This window comes from Canis lupus, chromosome 3 (assembly GCF_048164855.1).
Source record: "Canis lupus baileyi chromosome 3, mCanLup2.hap1, whole genome shotgun sequence".
Taxonomy (NCBI): Eukaryota; Metazoa; Chordata; class Mammalia; order Carnivora; family Canidae; genus Canis; species Canis lupus.
The window spans coordinates 78,604,795-78,624,806 of record NC_132840.1 but is presented as its reverse complement, the minus strand read 5'-3'; the positions used below and the strand labels follow the sequence as shown (position 1 = coordinate 78,624,806).

Here is a 20,012-nt window from a genome sequence, read left to right as displayed (position 1 = left end):
ATTTTTAAGATGATAAAATACAACTACAAAGAGAAAAGTGACTTGCTCAGGGTCACTTAGAAAATGTCATTATCTTTATTCTTGCACTCAAGATGGAATATAATGAAGTAGTAGAAATAAGGTGGATTTTGAAGCCAGTTAGACCTATGTATATTCTAATCTTGACCCCACCAGTCAGTAGATGGAGACTCTTGTGCAAATTTTATAATACTTGGGGTCTCAATGTCTTCTATTAATAATAAGGTTAAAAATAACTACTTTGTAGGATTTTATGAGGGCTAAATGATATAATAATGTTAAATGCCTAGTGCAAAATAAATGTTCCTATTTCTTACCAAGCAGGCCAAGGATAGAGCTTATTATACAAGCTAAGATTCAAAGTATCTCTGAAGAATCGGCAGGGTTTTGACATCTTCGTTGAACACAGAGGAAGCAACCACAAAATATATCTATATTTCTGGACTCCAAGGTAACAGTAAGTCAAGGCTTTAGTTAGAGCACCTTTCCATATAAGTGAGTGGAGCCATGCCGTGTTCAAAAAAGTGTGTAAATGACCTGGAACTACTCTATGGACTGAAAAGGGCCTTGAATGTCAAACTAAAGAGTTTGGATTATACGCCAGTTCTTTATTTCTCCTGTTCTTCTATAGGAAGAAGAAGCAGTCACATTCTTAAATGCTAAAATGTGGGATAAGTGAGAAGAGAGAGGAAAAGAGACAAATGGTAGAATGACCCGTTAATAGCTCATTATAACATCCTAGACATGAGAGAAATGGTATTTAACTTGAGTGTTATCATTGGAGAAGAAGAGGCATTTTACAGAATGATGGTAGAGGTATTGTAAAGGGAACAAACTGAAAGGTGTTAGAATTGGAATGATAACCATAATCATTTCGAGCACATGTATGTACAAGGCACTGTGCCTGTTACTTTATATTATTCCTCCTTAGAATTATATTTTAAGACACTGTTATAGATCACATTATACAGATAAGGAAACTGAAACTGAAGGAGGTGACATAACTTTTCCAAGGTCACAGAACCAATAATAGTTGAGAGAGAGAAAGAAATGATGAGAGAAATGAGAGAAAGAAGATGCAGCACTCAGTCAAAATTCAGAGTTAATCTCCTTTGTTACTAATATATCTGTGGGAAGGCCAAAAGGAGCTCAGATAAATTCATTATTCCCACAGAGTAAGTTTTAAGCATAAGTGGAATAGAGGGAGAGCCAAACATAGAATGGGAGGCAGTGCAAAAAAACAAGCCATGGTCCTGTTCTAAAGCATTCCTCTATCCCTTCAAATGGCTGCTTTGTTGAAGTAGGATAAATCACAGAAGAAGACTGTACCTATGCCATTCCAGTCCCTTCTCAACTTTGGCTCTAACCATGTTATTCCTGTCTACCCGATGAGCATCCTTTACTCTCTCAAACTCTACTCTTCCATCTTCATATCTGACCTGGTCAGCATGGATTCTTCATCACATTGATCTATTATAACTTTCACAATGGCACTAAAGCTATCCTGTCTTACATAGTTATTGAATGTGTCACATGTATAACTAGACTATAAGAACTTTAAGAACATATAAAGTTCTTATACCTCTTATATGTCCCAAAAATCAACTATAAAATATTGGTTCAACTCAATATTCAAGATCTGAAAATCCAAGACACTCTCCGTTCTTCATAATAAATGTGTCAAGTCAGAACATTGGTTTTTTTTCATCCAGTGGGGAAAGGAGACAATTTGTTCCTCCTGATTGTTTTCTCCTTTTAGGTATTTTGATCTTTAGGTTTCATTTTTAGATTTAGGAGACTTGGTGTATTAATAATATCATTTATAATACTACAGGTTCACTTGAAATTTAAGGGAAACAGACTAGAGAATTACTGAGTATTAACGAAAGTGAAAACAATACTTCACAAAAGGAGGACGACTCCATAAGGTTATCATTCTCCCAGGCTCCCTGCAATGCAAATAGGGCACAGACTGATTTTTTTGTTTGTTTTTTAATGAATATGGCAAAGGGACAGGAAACAAAAGCATTATGTAGGCAGGATAATTGACAGAGAAAGACATGCTACAAGAGTGACTAAGAATTCTTATTATTGGTCATCTATGGCATGGAGCTTCTGAGGAAGAAGTTCACCAGTACTCCTGAAGGTAGAACGTGCAAAGGAAATTGTGAACCATGTGATCAGGTGACCTAAGGAGTCCCATAGAATGAAGGGCTTGCACAGCAGCAGTGACATTCAGGTAATGAAAATGCAAGTGATATATGATTTCAATAATGTTGTTTCAATAATGTGAAAATCTGGGGCACATGGGTGGCTCAATTGGTTAAGGGTCTGCCTTTGGCTCTTGTGGTCCTGGGATCAAGCTTCACGTTGTCAGGAGTCTGCTTGTCCCTCTCCCTTTGCCGCTCCCCCTGCTTGTGTTCTCTCTCTCTTTCTCTCTTTCTCTCTCTGTCAAATAAATAAATAAAATCTTTTTTTAAAATAATGTGAAAATATGTAAAACATATAATTGTGTCCCCCTCACCGGCAGTAGTGGAATTGAATAAAATAACATTTCTTTCAAAATAGTTTGTTACTTATTTTATTTTATTTATTGCCAAGTTTAAATTCACTTCCCATTTTAATGATTGCTAAAAGTTCTACTATGTAATAGGGTAAATATCTGAAAATATTAAAACTAGGGGAGCACAGACTTAGAGAAGCTATGACAAGGTAATGTTTGCCCAGAATGTTGTAGAAATGTGTAAGCTTAGGAGTCAGATGTTCAAGAACTGGTTTTACCACTCTTTAATTAAGGGGAGTTCACTTTGAGATAAGGATTACCCAAAGTTTGAGTAGCATTCCTTAAACTTAGATCATTCTCTCTCATTCTTTCTCTCTCTCTCTCTCTCTCTCTCAGCTTCTCTCTCTTTTTCTCCCCCAAACCTTTCAACAAAGGTTTACTAAATTCTAACATATTGGGGCAGACTGTATTTTTCCAAAGATGACCACAACAGCATTATCCATTCCAAATATTCTTCCTGAAAAGAAATGATAACACTTTCCCATCAAGAGGTAGTACGTCCATTCATTCCCCTCCCCTCTGAATTTGGAAGATGCTAGATGACTTCACAGGCTGGATCACTGTAGGCAATGCAATCTCACCCTGGCTTTCGAAGGCATTTACTCTTGGAACTACTCATGGTCCTCTGAGGAAGGGCAGACAGCCATGGACCATGTGGGGAGAGGCCCACATGAAGAGGTGTTAAGCCCTGGGCCCTGGGCAGCTAAGTTCTCAGAGACAGCCATGAGTATGGGCTTACCAGCCGTATGACTGAGCCATCTAACTTCAGGCTGCCCCGGAGAATACCAGTGAAGAAGAGATGAGCCTTTCTCACCATATCTGGCACAAATTCCAGACTTGCGACCAAATCAATGATTGCTGTTTTAAGATACTAAATTTTGTAATGTTTTGTTGCATAGAAAAGAATTAACAGAACACAATCTATATACATGGTTGCTGCCACTAACATGGGTATAGTATCATCCCTAAGTATCCCTCAGGAAACATTACTTCCAAATAATTTACCTATTGTTCTTTATATTCTGTTCCCTCATACATCTAGTAATAATAGAGCAAATAATAGAACAAACGAATTCCAAAGTCAGCAGAAGTAGGGATATAATAAAAATTGGAGTAGAAATAAAAGAAATAGAAAACAGGGAAACAATAGGAAAAAATCTACAAAACTAACAGTTTTTTTGTTTTTTTTGTTTTTTTTGTTTTTTAGATAAACAAAATTGACAAACCTCTAGCTAGACTAAGGGAAAAAAGAGAGAGAATACTCAAAGAAATAGAATCAGAAATAGAATAATAGACTTTAAAACTGATGGCCAGAAATAAGAAAGATCATGAGGAACTATTATGAACAAAATAGATTCGCAAATTTTGCAATGTAGAATAAATGGATAAATTCCAAGAAACATAAAACTTACCAAGACTTAATCATGAAGAAGTAGAAAATCTGAATACATCTATTAATAAATATGCAGATTAAATAAGTACTCAAAATCCTCCCAACAAAGAAAAGCCGGACCAGAAGTCTTTACAGATTAATTCTACCAAACATTTTAAGAAAAATTAATACCAATATTTCTTAAACTCTTGGGTAAATCAATAGCAGATGGTAGGAATCAGGTATCTTGCTATGAAAATTGGCAGCTTACAAACAAGCAAGGAGAGAAAGCAAGTGGTAATGGATTAGAATTGGAGTCATCAGTATGGATTCATGTTTGACTTAATATAGCTACAGATTATTACATATGGAGATATTTATAAATATGTGTATATACATTATTTCCTTGTTCTGTCAGCTTAAAGGGCCCAGAAACAATGATACCCTAGAAGCACCAAATATACTACATGCCCAGATGTTGGTTTCTCATTATGTTATCAATTGAAAGAAGCTAGGAAAAGAACTTGGGCAGGAAAGCTAAGCCTGAAGCATCTTGTGGTGCCAGAGGCAAAGAAGTGCTGAATTACACACACACACACACACACACACACACACACACACAGGGTTATATCAAAAAGACACAAGGGCTGGGGCACCTGGGTGGCTCAGTGGGTTAAGTGTCTGACTCTTGATTTTGGCTCAGGTCATGATCTCAGGGTCATGGAATCGAGCCCTGTGTGGGGCTCCACACCCAGCTGGGAGTCTGCTTGAGATTCTCTCCCTCTGCTCCCTCCCTCTCTTTTCTCAAATAAATAAATATTTAAAAAAGAAAGAAAGAAGAAAAAGAAAGAAAGAAAGAAGAAAGAAAGAAAGAAAGAAAGAAAGAAAGAAAGAAAGAAAGAAAGAAAGAAAGAAAGAAAGAAAGAAAGAAAGAAAGAAAGAAAGAAAGAAAGAAAGAAAGAAAGAAAGAAAGAAAGAAAGAAAGAAAGAAAGAAAGAAAGAAAGAAAGAAACAGAAGAGCCAATTTGAAGGGTTCTCAATGCTGAAACTTGAATAATTTGAGTAACAAAAGAAATAAAGCAGTAATGGATTATAATTTAAAATACAGGGATCCCTGGGTGGCTCAGCGGTTTCACGCCTACCTTTGGCCCAGGGTGTGATCCTGAAGTCTCAGGATCGAGTCCCGCATCGGGCTCCTTGCATGGAGCCTGCTTCTCCCTCTGCCTGTGTCTCTGCCTCTCTCTCTCTCTATGTCTTTCATAAATAAACAAAAATAAATCATTAAAAAAATAAAATAAAATACAAAATAAAAAATATATAAAAATAATAAAAATAATAAAATACAAAATAAATGTCCATCGTCCATCATGATATAAATGAATGATGGAATGAATGAATAAAAAATAAATAAGGAGAATGGACAAATCCTTGTTGCAGAAGTCCAAAGAAAACAGAAAAAAAAAAAAAAAAACCTGCCTCTCTCCTGTGTGTGTGTGTGTGTGTGTGTGTCATGAATAAATAAATAAAATATTTAAAAAAAGAGATGTCTGGGTAGCTCAGTGGTTGAGCATCTGCCTTCAGCTCAGGGCATGATCCAAGAGTACCAGAATCAAGTCCCACATTGGGCTCTCTGCATGGAGTCTGCTTCTCCCTCTGCCTATGTCTCTATCTCTGTCTCTGTGTCTCTCATGAATAAATAAATAAAATCTTAAAAAGAAAAAAAAGGGATGCCTGGGTGGCTCAGCAGTTGAGCATCTGCCTTTGGCTCAGGGCGTGATCCCAGGGATCATGAGTCTCACATCAGTCTCCTTTCAGGAAGCCTGCTTCTCCCTCTGCCTGTGTCTCTGCCTCTCTCTCTGTGTCTCTCATGAATAAATAAATAAAATCTTAAAAAAAAAAAACAGAAAAAAAGAAATAACAAAGATAAGAGCAAAAATATATAAACCATAGACAATATTTGTAATCCACACACCCAACAAAGGACTTCCTGGAATGCATCTAGAATGTATTTTTAAAAAGAGAAAGAGGGACATCTGAGTGGCTTAGTGGTTGAGCATCTGCCTTCGTTCAGTTTAGGGCACGATCCCGACCTGGGGACTGAGTCCCACATCAGACTCCCTGCGAGGAGCCTGCTTCTCCCTCTGTCTGGCTCTCTGCCTCTCTATGTGTCTGAAAGAAAGAAAGAAAGAAAAAGAAGAAAGAAAGAAAGAAAGAAAGAAAGAAAGAAAGAAAGAAAGAAAGAAAGAAAGAAAGAAAGAAAGAAAGAAAGAAAGAAAGAAAGAAAGAAAGAAAGAAAGAAAGAAAGAAAGAAAGAAAACCCAACAGGAAGGAAGGAAGAAAAAGAGAAAGAAGGAAAGAAAAGAAAGAAGAAAGAAAAGAAAAGAAAGAAAGAAAGAAAGAAAGAAAGAAAGAAAGAAAGGAAGAAAGAAAGAAAGAGAAGAAGAAAGAAAGAAAGAAAGAAAGAAAGAAAGAAAGAAAGAAAGAAAGAAAGAAAAAAGAAAGAAAGAAAGAAAGAAAGAAAGAAAGAAAGAAAGAAAGAAAGAAAGAAAGAAAGAATTCTCAAAACTGTGGTCAAAACAGCAACAACAAAACAGTCCTTTTAGAAAATGGGCAAAAGATATGAAGAGGCGGGTCACTGGAGGTATTATGGTCACATGAAAATATGCTCAGTATCATCAGGAATGAAAGTAATAAAAATTAAAACCACAATGAGATATCATTTCACATCCATCAGAATGACCAAAATAATATATAGTGACGAAATGATGGCACAGGTGTGGAAAAACTGGATCATTCATATATTGCTGGAGGGAATGTAAAAATGGTAATTCATTTTCTTTTCTTTTTTTTTAATTGAGATATAGCTAACATATAACATTGTGAAAGTTTTTAAGTGTATAATGTGTTAATTTGGTACATTTATAATTGTGATATGATTACCACCATAGCATTAGCAAACACCTCTGTCATATCACATAATTCTTTTGGTGTGTGTGATGAGATTAATTAAAATCTAATGTCTTGGGCAGCCCGGGTGGCTCAGAGGTGTAGCGCCACCTTCAGCCCAGGGCCTGATCCTGGAGACCCGGGATCGAGTCCCACATCAGGCTCCCTGCATGGAGTCTGTTTCTCCCTCTGCCTGTGTCTTTCCCTCTCTCTCTCTCTCCTCTCTGTGTTTCCCATGAATAAATAAATAAAATTTAAAAAAAAAATCTAACCTCTTAGCAACTTTGGAGTTTATAATAGAATTGCTGACTATAATCACTATGCTGTGCATTAGCTCTCCAAGATTTATTTATTAGTTGGAAGTTTGTACCCTTAAACAATGTCTGCCCAATTCCTCCATCCCTTAGGCCCTGGTAACCACCATTTTACTCTGTTTTTATTAGCTTGGCTTTTTTAGATTCTACATAAAAGTCATGTCACGTGGTGTTTGTCTTTCTCTGATTTGTCTCACTTAGCATGATGCCCTCAAAGTCCATCTATGTCAAAATTGCAAAATTTTTTTTCTTTCTCAAAGTGCTTAAACATGCAACTAACACTCAACCCAGCAATTGCACTCCTGAGCATTTATCCTAGAAATGTCCATACAACAACTGGTGCACAAATGTTATAGCATCTTTTTCCATAACAGCCAAAAACTGGAAACAGCTGGGATTTCCTTTCCAGTGTGAATGGTCAAATTATTGTGTTTACATATTATGGAATACTATCCCGTAATAAAGAGGCAAACTATTAATACTTGCAACAATTTGGATGATATTCAGAAAACTACAAGGAGTGAAAAAAATAATGTTCAAAGGTTACCTACTATATGATTCCACTTATGTGACATTCTGGAAATGACAAAATTGTATAAATAACAACAAATTCATGATTGATAGGTGTCGAGAAAGAGGGGAGATTGAGAGAGAAGTGAGTATAACTATAGAAAGGTAATGTTAAGATCCTAGTTGTGATATGTAATGCTGTTTTGCAGGATGTTACCATGGGGAAGAAACTGGGGAGATGATACATCAGACCTCTCTTTATTACTTCTTACAGTTGCATATGGATTTATAATCATATCAAAATAAAAACTTTAATCAAAAAAGACTGAGGGGGGAAAAAAGGACTGTAATTTCAGTTATGTATCAATATCGTATTTAATATAGTTGATTAGGGCACCTGGGTGGCACAGTTGGTTGAGTGTGAGACTCTTGGTTTCAGTCATACTTTCAGGGTCGTGAGATGGAGGCCCGGTTAGCTCTGCACTCAGCACAGAGTCTGCTTAAGACTCTCTCTCCCTCTGCCCCTCCTTCCCCATGCCTTCTCTCTCTCTAAAATACATAAATAAACTTTTAAAAAATTAAAAAATAAAAGAGTTGATTAAATATGTTAACCTAGGGCAGCCCGGGTGGCTCAGTGGTATAGCACTGCCTTCAGCCTGGGGTGTGATCCTGGAGACCCGGGATCAAGTCCCACATCAGGCTCCCTGTATGGAACCTGCTTCTTCCTCTGCCTGTATCTCTGTCTCTGTCTCTGTCTCTGTCTCTCTCTCTCTCTCTCAAATAAATAAATAAAATCTTAAAAAATATATATCTTAACCTAATAAATGTCAGCTAGTGTCACTAATGTTTTGAACTTGATATATCTGAATTGCTTCTTTAAAAACAAATTATATTTTATTTTAAAAAGATGAGAAATTTTACTAAAATTAACAATAAATGAAATAAAAAACTCACAGAATGGACTTCAGAGTAGATTAAAGCAACAGAGGAAAGAAACAGTGGACTCAAATGTGAATCAAGAGAGATTATATGATGTGAATAACAGAAAAAAAATAGACTAGACAAAAGTAAGCAGAGCCTCAGGGACCTATGGAACAATAACAAATATTGTTGTCTTTGGAGTCACGGAACGAAAAGAAGTGGAGAGTAACACAGAAAACGATATTCAAAGACATAGTGGCTTACCCAAAGGGTACAAGAATATTAATTTGAAAGGGCACATGCACCTCAATGTTTACATATACAATGGAATATTACTCAGCAATCAAAAAGAGTATCTTGCCATTTGCAATGACATGGTTGGAGCTAGAATGTATTATGCTAAGTGAAATAAGTCAGAGAAAGACAAATAGCATGTGATTTCACTCATATGGGCAATTTAAGAATCAAAACAAATGAACATAGGGTGAAAAGAGAGAGGCAAACCGTAAAACATACTCTTAACTAGAGAGAACAAACTAGGGGTTGCTGGAGAAGAAGTGGGGGGCGATGGATTAATGGGTGATGGAGATTACGGAGGGCACTTGTTGTGATGGGCACTAGGTGTTATATGTAAGTGGTGAATCACTAAATTCTACTCCTGAAACCAATTTTACACTATATGTTAACTAACTAGAATTTAAATAAAAACTTGAAACAAATAAACAAAAATTAACAGACATAGTGGCTAAAATTTTCTCAAAATCAACAGAAGTTCAAGAGCTGTGCAAACCTTAGACAGAATAAATCCAAAGAAATCCATGTCATGGCTCATCATAGTCAAATTTTTAAAAACTGAAAACAAAACAAAATCTTCCATGAAGGTAGAGAGAAGTGACAAGTAACCTACAGAGATATAATGATTAAGATGACAGCCAACCGAAATAATGAAGAAGAATGGGGTTTCAGCATAAAGGAACTACCAATTTTGAATTCTTTTTTTTTCAAGTTTCTATTTAAATTCCAGTTAGCATACAGTGTAATATTATTTTCGGGTGCAGAATTTAGTGATTCAACACTTACATACAACACTAAGTGCTCATTACAAGTGCCCTTCTTACTCCCCATCACCCATTTCACCTATTCCACCATTCATCTCCCCTCCAGAAACTCTCAGTTTATTCTCTATAGTTTAGAGTCTGTTTTCTGATTTGCCTCTCTTTTTTTTCCCCACTATGTTCATTGTTTTGTATCTACAATGAGTTCCACATATGAGTGAGATCATATGGCTTTTGTCTTTCTCTGATTTATTTTGTTTCACATAGTATACTCTAGCTTACCCACATCACTGCAAATGGCAAGAATTTATTCTTTTTATGGCTGAGTAATATTTCACTATATTTCACTATATATAGTGAATATATAGAGAGTAATATTTCACTATATATATATATTAATTACATATTCTTTATTCATTCATCAGTTGATGGGCATTTAAGCTCTTTCCATAATTTGGCTATTGTTGATAATGCTGCTATAAATATCAGGGTGTGTGTATATCCCTTTAAATCAGTGTTTTTGTATCTTTTAGGTAAATACCTATTAGTGCAATTGCTGTATTGTAGGGTAGTCTATTTTTATCTTTTTGAGGAACCTCCATACTCTTTTCCAGACTGTCTGTACCCATTTGCATTTCCAACCAACAGTGCAAGAGGGTTCCCCTTCCTCCACATCCTTGTCAACATCCGTTGTTTCCTGTGTTGTTAATTTTAGCTATTCTGACTGGCATGAGGTAATATTTCACTCTAGTTTTGACTTACATTTCCCAGATGATAAATGATGTTGAGCGTCTTTAATGTGTCTGTTAGTCATCTGTATGTCCTCTTTAGAGAAATGTTTATTCATGTCTTCTGCCCATTTTTAAACTGGATTGTTTTTTGGTGTTGAGTTTTTGTTTTTGTTTTGAGAGAGAGAGATAGCGTGTACGTTTGAGCAGAGGTAGGTGCAGAGGGAGAAAGAAAATCCCAAGCAGGCTCCACACCCAGCTCAGACCCCAAGGCCAGGCTAGATCTCAGGACCCTGAGATTCTGACCTGAGCCAAAATCAAGTGTTGGAAATGGTTAACTGATTGAGCCACCCAGGCACCCCAAGTGTTGAGCTTTATAAGTTTTATAAGTTGAGTTTTATAAAAGAATATTCAATGAAAAAAAGACAGTCTCTTCAACAAACAATGTTGGGAAAACTGCACAGCAATATGCAAAAGAATGAAATTGGACCACTTTCTTATACCACACACAAAAACAAATTCAAAATGGATGAAAGACCTAAATGTGAGGCAGGAAATTATCAAAATCCTAGAGGATAACACAGGCAGCAACTTCTTGATCTCAGCCAGAGCAACTTCTTACTAGATATATATCCTGAGGCAGGGAAAACAAGCAAAAATGAGCTATTGGGACTTCATCAAGATAAAAAGCTTCTGCACAGTGAAGGAAACAACCAACATAGCCTAAAGACAACTTTTGGAATGGGAGAAGATATTTGCAAATGACCTAATAAAAGGTTAGTATCCAAAATCTATAAAGAATTTCTCAAACTCAACATCAATATTGAATTCTATATCCACTAACAATATCCTTCAGGAATAAAGGGGAAATAAATACCTATGCAGATGAAGGAAATGTAACATAATTTGTCAAGATACTGACCCTTTCAGAATGGTTCAAAAGTATATGAAACAGAAAGGAATGATCTCAGGATGAAGCCTGAAACTCCAGGAAGGAAGAACTATTGACTATGGAAAAATAGAGATAAATAAGACTATCTTCATGATTTTTTAGAACAATTTTTTGACATTTGAAGCTAAAGTAATTACACCATCTGACGTGACACTCTATGTAGAAAAAAATACTAAAGACAATTTTTTTTAAAGATTTATTTATTTATTTATTTATTTATTTATTTATTTATTTATTCAGAGGGAGAGAAAGAGGCAGAGACACAGGCAGAGGGACTCGATCCGGGCTCCCAGGATCACACCCCAGGCTGCAGGGAGCGCTAAACCGCTGCACCACCAGGGCTGCCCTAAAGACAGTTTTTTTTTTTTTTTTTTAATGGAAAAGAGTAAAGGGAAGTAAATAGAAGCAAGTTTTCTACACTTTATTCCAGGTCATAAAATGTCAATACCACTAGACCATATAAGTTACATATATGTACTATATGTAACATAGTATACTGTGCTATCTAGAGTATATAGACAGAGATATTTCCTCCAATCACTAAGTATAAATCAAAGTTGAATTCTGAGAGAGGTCAAATAATTGATAGGAAGGCAAGAAAAGCGGAGAAACAAGAAACAGTGGAAACAAAGAGAAAATAACGCAATATTAGAGTCAGCCCTCAGACATCAAGAGATCAGTAATAGTCTAAACAAATTACATGGAGAGGCCAATTAAAAAGCAGAGATTTTCAAGGTTCATTTAAAAACTCAACTACATGCTACCTAAAAGAAACTTGCTTCAAATATAACAATGAAAGTAGGTTGAAAGTAAAAGAATGAAAAATAATAAACCATAGAACTAATAAGAGTTGTTTATATTTTCTTAACACAAGTCAATTATCAAATATATACATCCTTGGTTTATGATTTGACTTTTCATTTTCTTAACTGTGTCTTACAGTTTAATATTGAATAGAGAAATAACCTAATCAGAAAAACTCACAGACATGAAAAGAATAGCATAGGGGATATAGTCAATAATATTGTTAACAACATTGTATGGTTCCAGATGGTACCTATATTTACCATGATGATCATTTCATCATACATAGAATTATCAATTCATTACATTGTACACCTAAAATTAATATAAAACTCTATATCACCTACATTTCAATTAGAAAAAAGAAAATAGACACAATATTTAAACTGATATTTCAAAGAAGGTATACAATTGGCTAATAAGCATATGAAAAAATGCTCAGTGTTATTCATTAAGGATGTGCAAATTAAAACCAAAATGAGGGCAGCCCGGGTGGCTGAGCAGTTTAGCGCCGCCTTCAGCCCTGGGTGTGATCCCGAAGACTCAGGATCCAGTACTGCGACAGGTTGCCAGCATGGAGCCTTCTTCTCCCTCTGCCTGTGGCTCTGCCTCTCTCTCTCTCCCTCTCTCTCTCTCTCTCTCTCTGTCTCTCATGAATAAATAAATAATATTTTTTAAAAAATGAAATACTACTGCACCACCTGGACGGCTATGATTAAGAAGACAGACATTACCAAGTGTTGGCAAAAAATATGGAAAAAATTGTCAAATATTGCTAGTGGGAATATAATAATAGTAGAGTCTCTTTTGAAAACAATTGAGCAGTTTCATAAAAAGTTAAACATAGACTTTCCATTCGCCCAGTAATTCCCTTCCCAAACTTTTATTTAATGCACTCAGAAGCACAAAGGCATTCATCAGTACCTAGCAGCGCCAGAGCCACACATTTCCCCTTCTCCACTACTACCTCTGGATCCAAATATCTTTGTTGACTTGAGTCTGAACTATTTTTCAACTAAGGATGCTGGGATAATTAGATATCCATATGCAAAAACATTTACTCCGATCAACAGCCCACACCATATAGAAAAAGTAATTCAAAACAGATCATGGACTTAAATGCCATACTACTTAGAGAAGTAAACATAACAGAGAAATCCTTGGAACTCTAGGATAAGCAAAAGACCTGTTAAATATGACCCCAAACGTTCAAGCCATAATAAAAATTGAGACATTAGAATTCATCAAAATTAAGATTTTCTGCTTTTTGAAAGATAATATTAAGAGAATGAAAAGAGGAACACCTGGGTGACTCAGTGGTTGAGCACCTGCTTTCAGCTCAGGTCAAGATCCCGGGGTCCTGGAATCTAGTCTCACATCAGGTTCCCCACAGGGAGCCTGCTTCTCCCTCTGCCAATGTCTCTGCCCCTCTCTCATGTCTCTCATGAATAAATAAACAAAATCTTTTTAAAAAAAAAGAGAATGAAAAGACAAGATAAGTTAGGAGAAAATATTTAAACCACATGTCTGATATACTTTGCATTCAGAATATATCAAGAAATCTCAAAACTCAAGACTGAGAAAACAACTCTATCTGCCCTGTGAGAGCACAGACATTGCATGTCTTACTTACCACTATATCCACGATGTTTAACAACAGAGCTTGTCTAGGATAGGTGCTCAGAATCTATTTGTTGATGAAATTACTGTATTGTTTGTGCCATTAAACTTCTGAGACAAAAGGGACAGTGGAAATAATAAAGGGAAAATGCTGATTGCTAAAAGGATTTAAGATTTTTAGGACTATTTGCGAAAAGGACAAAAATTCTTCTACTAATACAGCCTCTCCCATTATCTATATTTCCTGCCCTGAAATCCCAAGAGGCAAAACCCAGTGTTCCTTTTATTCCTGATAGCTCTAAAAAGTTACCTTAATTTCTTGTCCTTAGGATCTAGGATCAGAAGGAAATCTCCCTTTACCACACTCCCTTGAGACCAGAGACCAGAGGGAAAAGGGAATCTTTCTATTTTTATCTTCTTTGGGGAAACAAAAGAATCTCCCTAAACAAAATGTCCTACAGCAGTCTAATAGACAACTCTCACTCCCCCACAGCCTTTTTTTTCACCCCCAATGAAGGTTTATTAAATGAATGAATAAAAACCAAATCTCAAGTCCACCAAAGTCTATATATCCATGACAAAGCTTCACAGGAATTCCAAGCATGCCTCAGCCAAAAATCTCAGAATTTACCATTTCTGGATTTACCAACGTACAACCCTTTATACTTAAAACTTAATGACTTCTGAAAATAAGCAGAAGAATGACAAGTGAACTCCTTTTTACCTTCTATGAAAAGATAAAGGACTGATCCCTCTTCTTTATATTGTTTGTGTGCAGTGATTTATAAATAATTAATTTACCCTATTATTTGAATCATTTGCATTTCTACTTTGACTTCTTACTGTTCCCTCCATAGCTTCATACACTGTATGCCCTTGCTAGGATTTGGAATCTGGAACTAAGACAGTTTCCATTTATGAGAACACCCTTTTCTTCAAAGTCTTACTCAGTGCAATTTTAACATCTTTGTTCCTTAGACTGTAAATAAAAGGATTCATCATTGGCCCCACGATGGTATAAAAAACTGTGGATACTTTATCTCGATCCAGAGACCCAGCAGGAGAGGGCTTAAGGTACATGAATGCCGATGCTCCAAAGAAGAGAGAAACAGTAACTATGTGAGAGCTACAGGTACTGAAGGCTTTGGACCTGCCCTCTGTAGAACGGATATGGAATATGTTGGAGAGGATCAAGGTGTAAGAAATGGAGATAGTGAGACTGGGCACTATTACATTGATGCCCACCACAATGAAAACCATAACCTCATTGATATACGTGCTTGTGCAAGAGAGCTGGAGAAGAGGAGGTATGTCACACATGTAATGATTGACGATGTTGCCATCACAGAAGCTGAGTCTCAGCATACAACCGGTGTGGGCAATGGCACCCACAAACCCCATCACATATGTTCCCACCATCAGCATGAGGCAGACCTGATGGGACATGGTGACCTTGTAGAGCAGGGGCTTACAGATGGCCACATACCGGTCATAAGCCATTGATGTCAAAACATAGCACTCATCGATAACAAAGAAAGAGAAGAAACAGAGCTGTGTCATGCACTCTGCATAAGAGATGATGTTCTCCTTTACAAAACTCATCAGCATTCTAGGGATTATGACAGACGAGTAGCAGAAATCAATGAAGGAAAGGTTGAAGAGAAAGTAGTACATGGGAGTGTGCAGGTGAGGGTTCAGACCAATCAGAAAAATCAAGCCCATGTTCCCCACCATGGTGACCACATAGAATCCTAAGAAAATGAAGAAGAGAGGCAGCTGGAGTTCTGGCTGTTGTGTTAAACCCAGCAGGATAAACTCGGTCACTGAAGAGTCATTTCCTATGGCCATTCTTCCCGAGGGCGTATCTGTGAGAACAGGACAAACGGTGACATTAAAATGAGTACCCGGCTGTCTCTCCCTAATTCCTCCATAATGAGACTGAGACCCAGAATGAAAGAATGAACTCAAACCCACCCTGCTGTGTGCCTTGGTCGTCTCCACTGTATAAAGGCTGAGCGACTGTTTAAAGATGTATATCAAAAACACTAACAGGCTAGTGCTGTAGGGGTAAGACTGAGTTATCCTGTGGCCAATCAAGACGACATTATTTCTGCTCCACTTCTGCTTTGACAGTCTACCAGCCCCATTTGATGACCAATGGCTGTCTCAGCAGAGAGGAGATAATAATGCCACTCCAGATCTTCAGCTTCCTCAGGGTTGGGAGGAAGAAGAACAGGACAGATAAAATTCAATACTCACCCTTCTGCCCTGGGACTTCAATACTGGGCCTTGCTCATTTTTCTCCCTTCTCAAAGAGGCACAAGTGGCTGTGATGAATTTTAGAGGGGAGCAGCCAAGAACAGATATTCTTCATTACAGTTTTTGTTTTGAGTGAGTTTTGGACCAAGGGAACCAGAGCACAGACCTCTGAGGAGCCACGACTTGCAGAACATGATTTCTGATAGTGGCTTTGCCAAAAGTGTTTTTCTCCAGACTAGGGGGTAGGTAGTAAATATCATCTTCTGGTGCCAAAAGAGCCCCCATGCTAATATGATCCCAGGGGTTTTCATGAGTTAGGAAATACTAGGGACCTGATTAAAAACTGGAAGACCTGTTCTCCCAGTGTTTTCCCCAGAGATCAGGCTTTATAGCAAAAATAAATTACCTACTCTGCATTTATAGCCTAGTTCATTATAGTAACAGTGACATATTGGAAAATACCATTATAACACCTTTTGGTGTGTTGTCAAATAAGGCAACATCCCCAAACAGAAAAGCAGATGATCTTTCCTGCATCCATAGCACCCACTGCCATACGAAATACTATACATTGTTTGTTCACTGTGTCTTCCTACAACACATACACACACATTAATACACTCACGTACATTTGAATTTAAGTTCTAAAGGGACACGGATTATGTCTGTTTTCTTCAGCACTATTTCTGTAGCAGCTTCGTAATTTGACACATATACAGTCAGTACTGACTAGATATTTTTTTAATTAGATAAATGAATGAGAATCCTTTTTCCATCTTTCCTGGGAACTATACTAGTTACTAAATGCAACAGAGGTCTTGTTCTATAGGCAAAGCCTTGCGTAATGTCAATGTTTTTCTTCACACCCTGAGTGTGGAACAAAAAAAAATACCAGTGAAGTATGTGAAGGCCACTGCTGAACTCCTGGTGGTCATGGAGGAGCACTTCAGATCAAAGTTACTGAACTCAGAGAAAGAATATCATTTTCCTCCTCTTAGTGTCACATTGAGGACTTCCACAGGCACTCAGAGGGCCCAAAGTCTCCCTCCAGGGACTGCAGCACAGACTCAGATCAAAAGACAGATTTGGATCTAGTTTAGGAAGCACTAAAATGCCCAACTCCAGGTCAGCTCACCATGGGAGGCCAATGGGAACTGTTCAGGGTTTTTATTGCTTTTTTGGCACAGGATTGAAATAATCAAAATGCGGACTCAGGAATATTAACATGGTGCACACCAGCAAGATGGACTGGTATAAGATGGAGTGAAGGCAGGGTCAAGCTTTGGGAGGCAATCACAACATCCACTGACTGTGGATAATTTTTAAATGCCCTGAAATAATAGTGCTGCTGTGAGTAATTCCAAGAAACAAATATATTCAAGAGACATTGCAAAGGAAGAGTCAGCAGTTCTTCTAACAAAGAAGATAGAAAGAAATAGACAAAAAAAAAAAATCCAAAGGACACCAGCTTAGGTGTTTTGCTAACTTATGCTGTTACTACAAACAGAAGGAACTCAAAAAGATTGGAAATATTTATGAGAAGTATACATTCAGTGTTGAACATGGTGAGATTGTTGCAGGACATCCAAGCAGAAGTACGCATTAGGAAAATGTCCAATGAAGGCTAAATAAATATAAGGAGGAAGGTCAGTACATGCGAAAGAGATTTGGGCATCGTTTCCTTTGAGGCTAAAGCCATGGGATTAGGTAAACTCAGGGAGAGAAAAGAAAGAGAAAAAAAGAGCAGAAGGGCAAGAAAAGAATTTGAGAAATCTTCCAATTGTGGATTTTATATTTAAGAAAATTTTAAACCAAACCATTACTGAAATGAATCCCAATTATTTTTCTCAGACCCCTCAAAATTACTAGGCAGCTAAGAATGCCTCAGGCCAAATTTGAATAGTGTCCCAACTGGATAGACATTCCTTAGGCTACAACAGTGATGAGTACCTGGGAGGGTCCATAAAATGTGTTTTCTTTTTCTGATTTGTTTTTTTTGTTTGTTTTTTGTTTTTTTTTGGAGAGACAGAGCACAATGTGGGACTAGAGCTCATGACCCTGAGATCATGACCTGAGATGAAATCAAGAGTCAGGTGCTTAACTGACCAAGCCAACCACCCAGGCGACCCCAGAAAAGGTGTTCTCTATGAAAAGTTACAAACTCTTACTTAGCTGATACAATAACTAGAAATACTCCCTCTAAACATATCAAATCACATTGCAAGAAGGATCTTATGCTAAGGCTCTAAGCTACAGCTGAAAGTCATTCTTTCATCTTTAATATAAACCGCATAAATATGGGCAAATGTGGAATGAAGATAGGGAGGTTCTGGCTTATCCTTACATTGCAAAACCCTCATTCCCTCCCTTCCTTTCTCCCATTCTACATAATGGTCACCTTAGCCTAATTCAGTTATAACATTAAATGGTCTTGTTTTCTCTGACATACATCAGCACTTCTTGCTCATACCTGACTCCTTTTTATTTTTTTAAGATTTTATTTATATATTCATGAAGACACAGAGAGAGGCAGAAACAGGCAGAGGGAGAAGCAGGCTGTGGGACATGATCCCAGGACCCCGGGAATCAGGACATGAGCCAAATGCAGATGCTCAACCACTGAGCCCCCCCAGGTACCCCACCTCACTCCTTTTTAAGTAACTCAAGTTCAATATATTCTAACTTGTCAAAGTCAGTGGTAATTAAAGCTTTATGTGATGCTATATTTTCTAAAGATGCAAGAAATCATGTATTTTAACCCGGGGCCTGATGTTTTGATATATGCATACATTGTAAAATGATCATCACATTCAAGCTATTTAACATATTCATTACCTCACATAATTATGAATTCTCTGTGATGAGAACACTTACAATCAACTGTTACCAAATTTCAAGGATATATTAAAGTATTATTAATTATAGTTACAATGTTGTACATCAAATTTCCATAACTTATGCATCTTGCAGAACTGTAACATTTTTCCCTTTAGAGAGTATCTCCTTTTGCTCACTCCCCAGCCCTTGACAACTATCATTCTACTCTAGGCTTTCATGAGTTTGACATGTTTAGATTACATATATAAGTGAAATCATGCAGTATTGGTCTTTTTATGTCTGCCCTATTTCACTTAGCATACTGTCCTCCAAGTCCACCTAGGTTGTCCCAAATGCAGAATTTTCTTTTTTTAAAGGCTGACTAAAAATCTTAAGCAATTTTTTTAGAAGTTGTTAGTTCATCTTAAGATTAATTCTTCTTCTCTAAGTTCTAATCAGTAAAGAATATGCACAAAGGCCTCTGGTCAAATAAGATACAAACCAGCTGTAGCAATGGCAAGGGGGTCATTATCTGTAGAAAGCAGAACTCTCTAGTAAATATTAGATTGGAAAAATCTTTAATCTTAAAGCCAAATGAGGCTTCCTACTTATTCTCTCTGGCCCTAAATCAACAAAAGGAAAATTGTGGACATTCCTCACCAGCAGAAAAGCGATTCTATGTATCAGTCTATTTACTTTGCAGGAGTAAGGGTGACGAGATGATGCCAAAAAGAGTCATTTTTCTATTAATAAATGAACTGGTCCAAAGAAAAGGATGGAGTTGCCTTCTTGCTTTTGAAGCATGATAGCTCCACCTACTGGTAAAGGTATGGCCCAAAGAATTTTAGACTCCAGATGAAAGGCTCCTCTTCTGTTAGGAAATCAGGTAAAACGGGAAAAATCCAAGATTTCCAGAATGTGGAGAAGAAAGGAAGTCCTTTCCTCCATGGAAATGTGAGAGGAAAGAATAAATATTTCTGAAGTGGTAGGAAACAGGGTCTGGCACAAACTGGGTGCTCCATAAATATCAGTGACGGATGCTGCCATCAGATTATATTCGTCTGGTATTTGTGAAATAATCACACATGTGTAATAAAGTGGGTAGGAGCCTGGATCCTGGGGCAAATGACCAT

At 37.1% G+C, this 20,012-nt stretch overlaps 1 protein-coding gene across 1 annotated transcript; it reads right to left on the bottom strand.

The window, feature by feature from the left end:
• Nucleotides 1-14,718: 14,718 nt before the first annotated feature.
• On the bottom strand, nucleotides 14,719-15,651 carry LOC140625334 (olfactory receptor 8B3-like). Its single transcript, XM_072812622.1, has one exon. The coding sequence runs from the start codon at nucleotides 15,649-15,651 to the stop codon at nucleotides 14,719-14,721; it is 933 nt and encodes a 310-aa protein (XP_072668723.1).
• Between the last annotated feature and the right edge of the window lie 4,361 nt (nucleotides 15,652-20,012).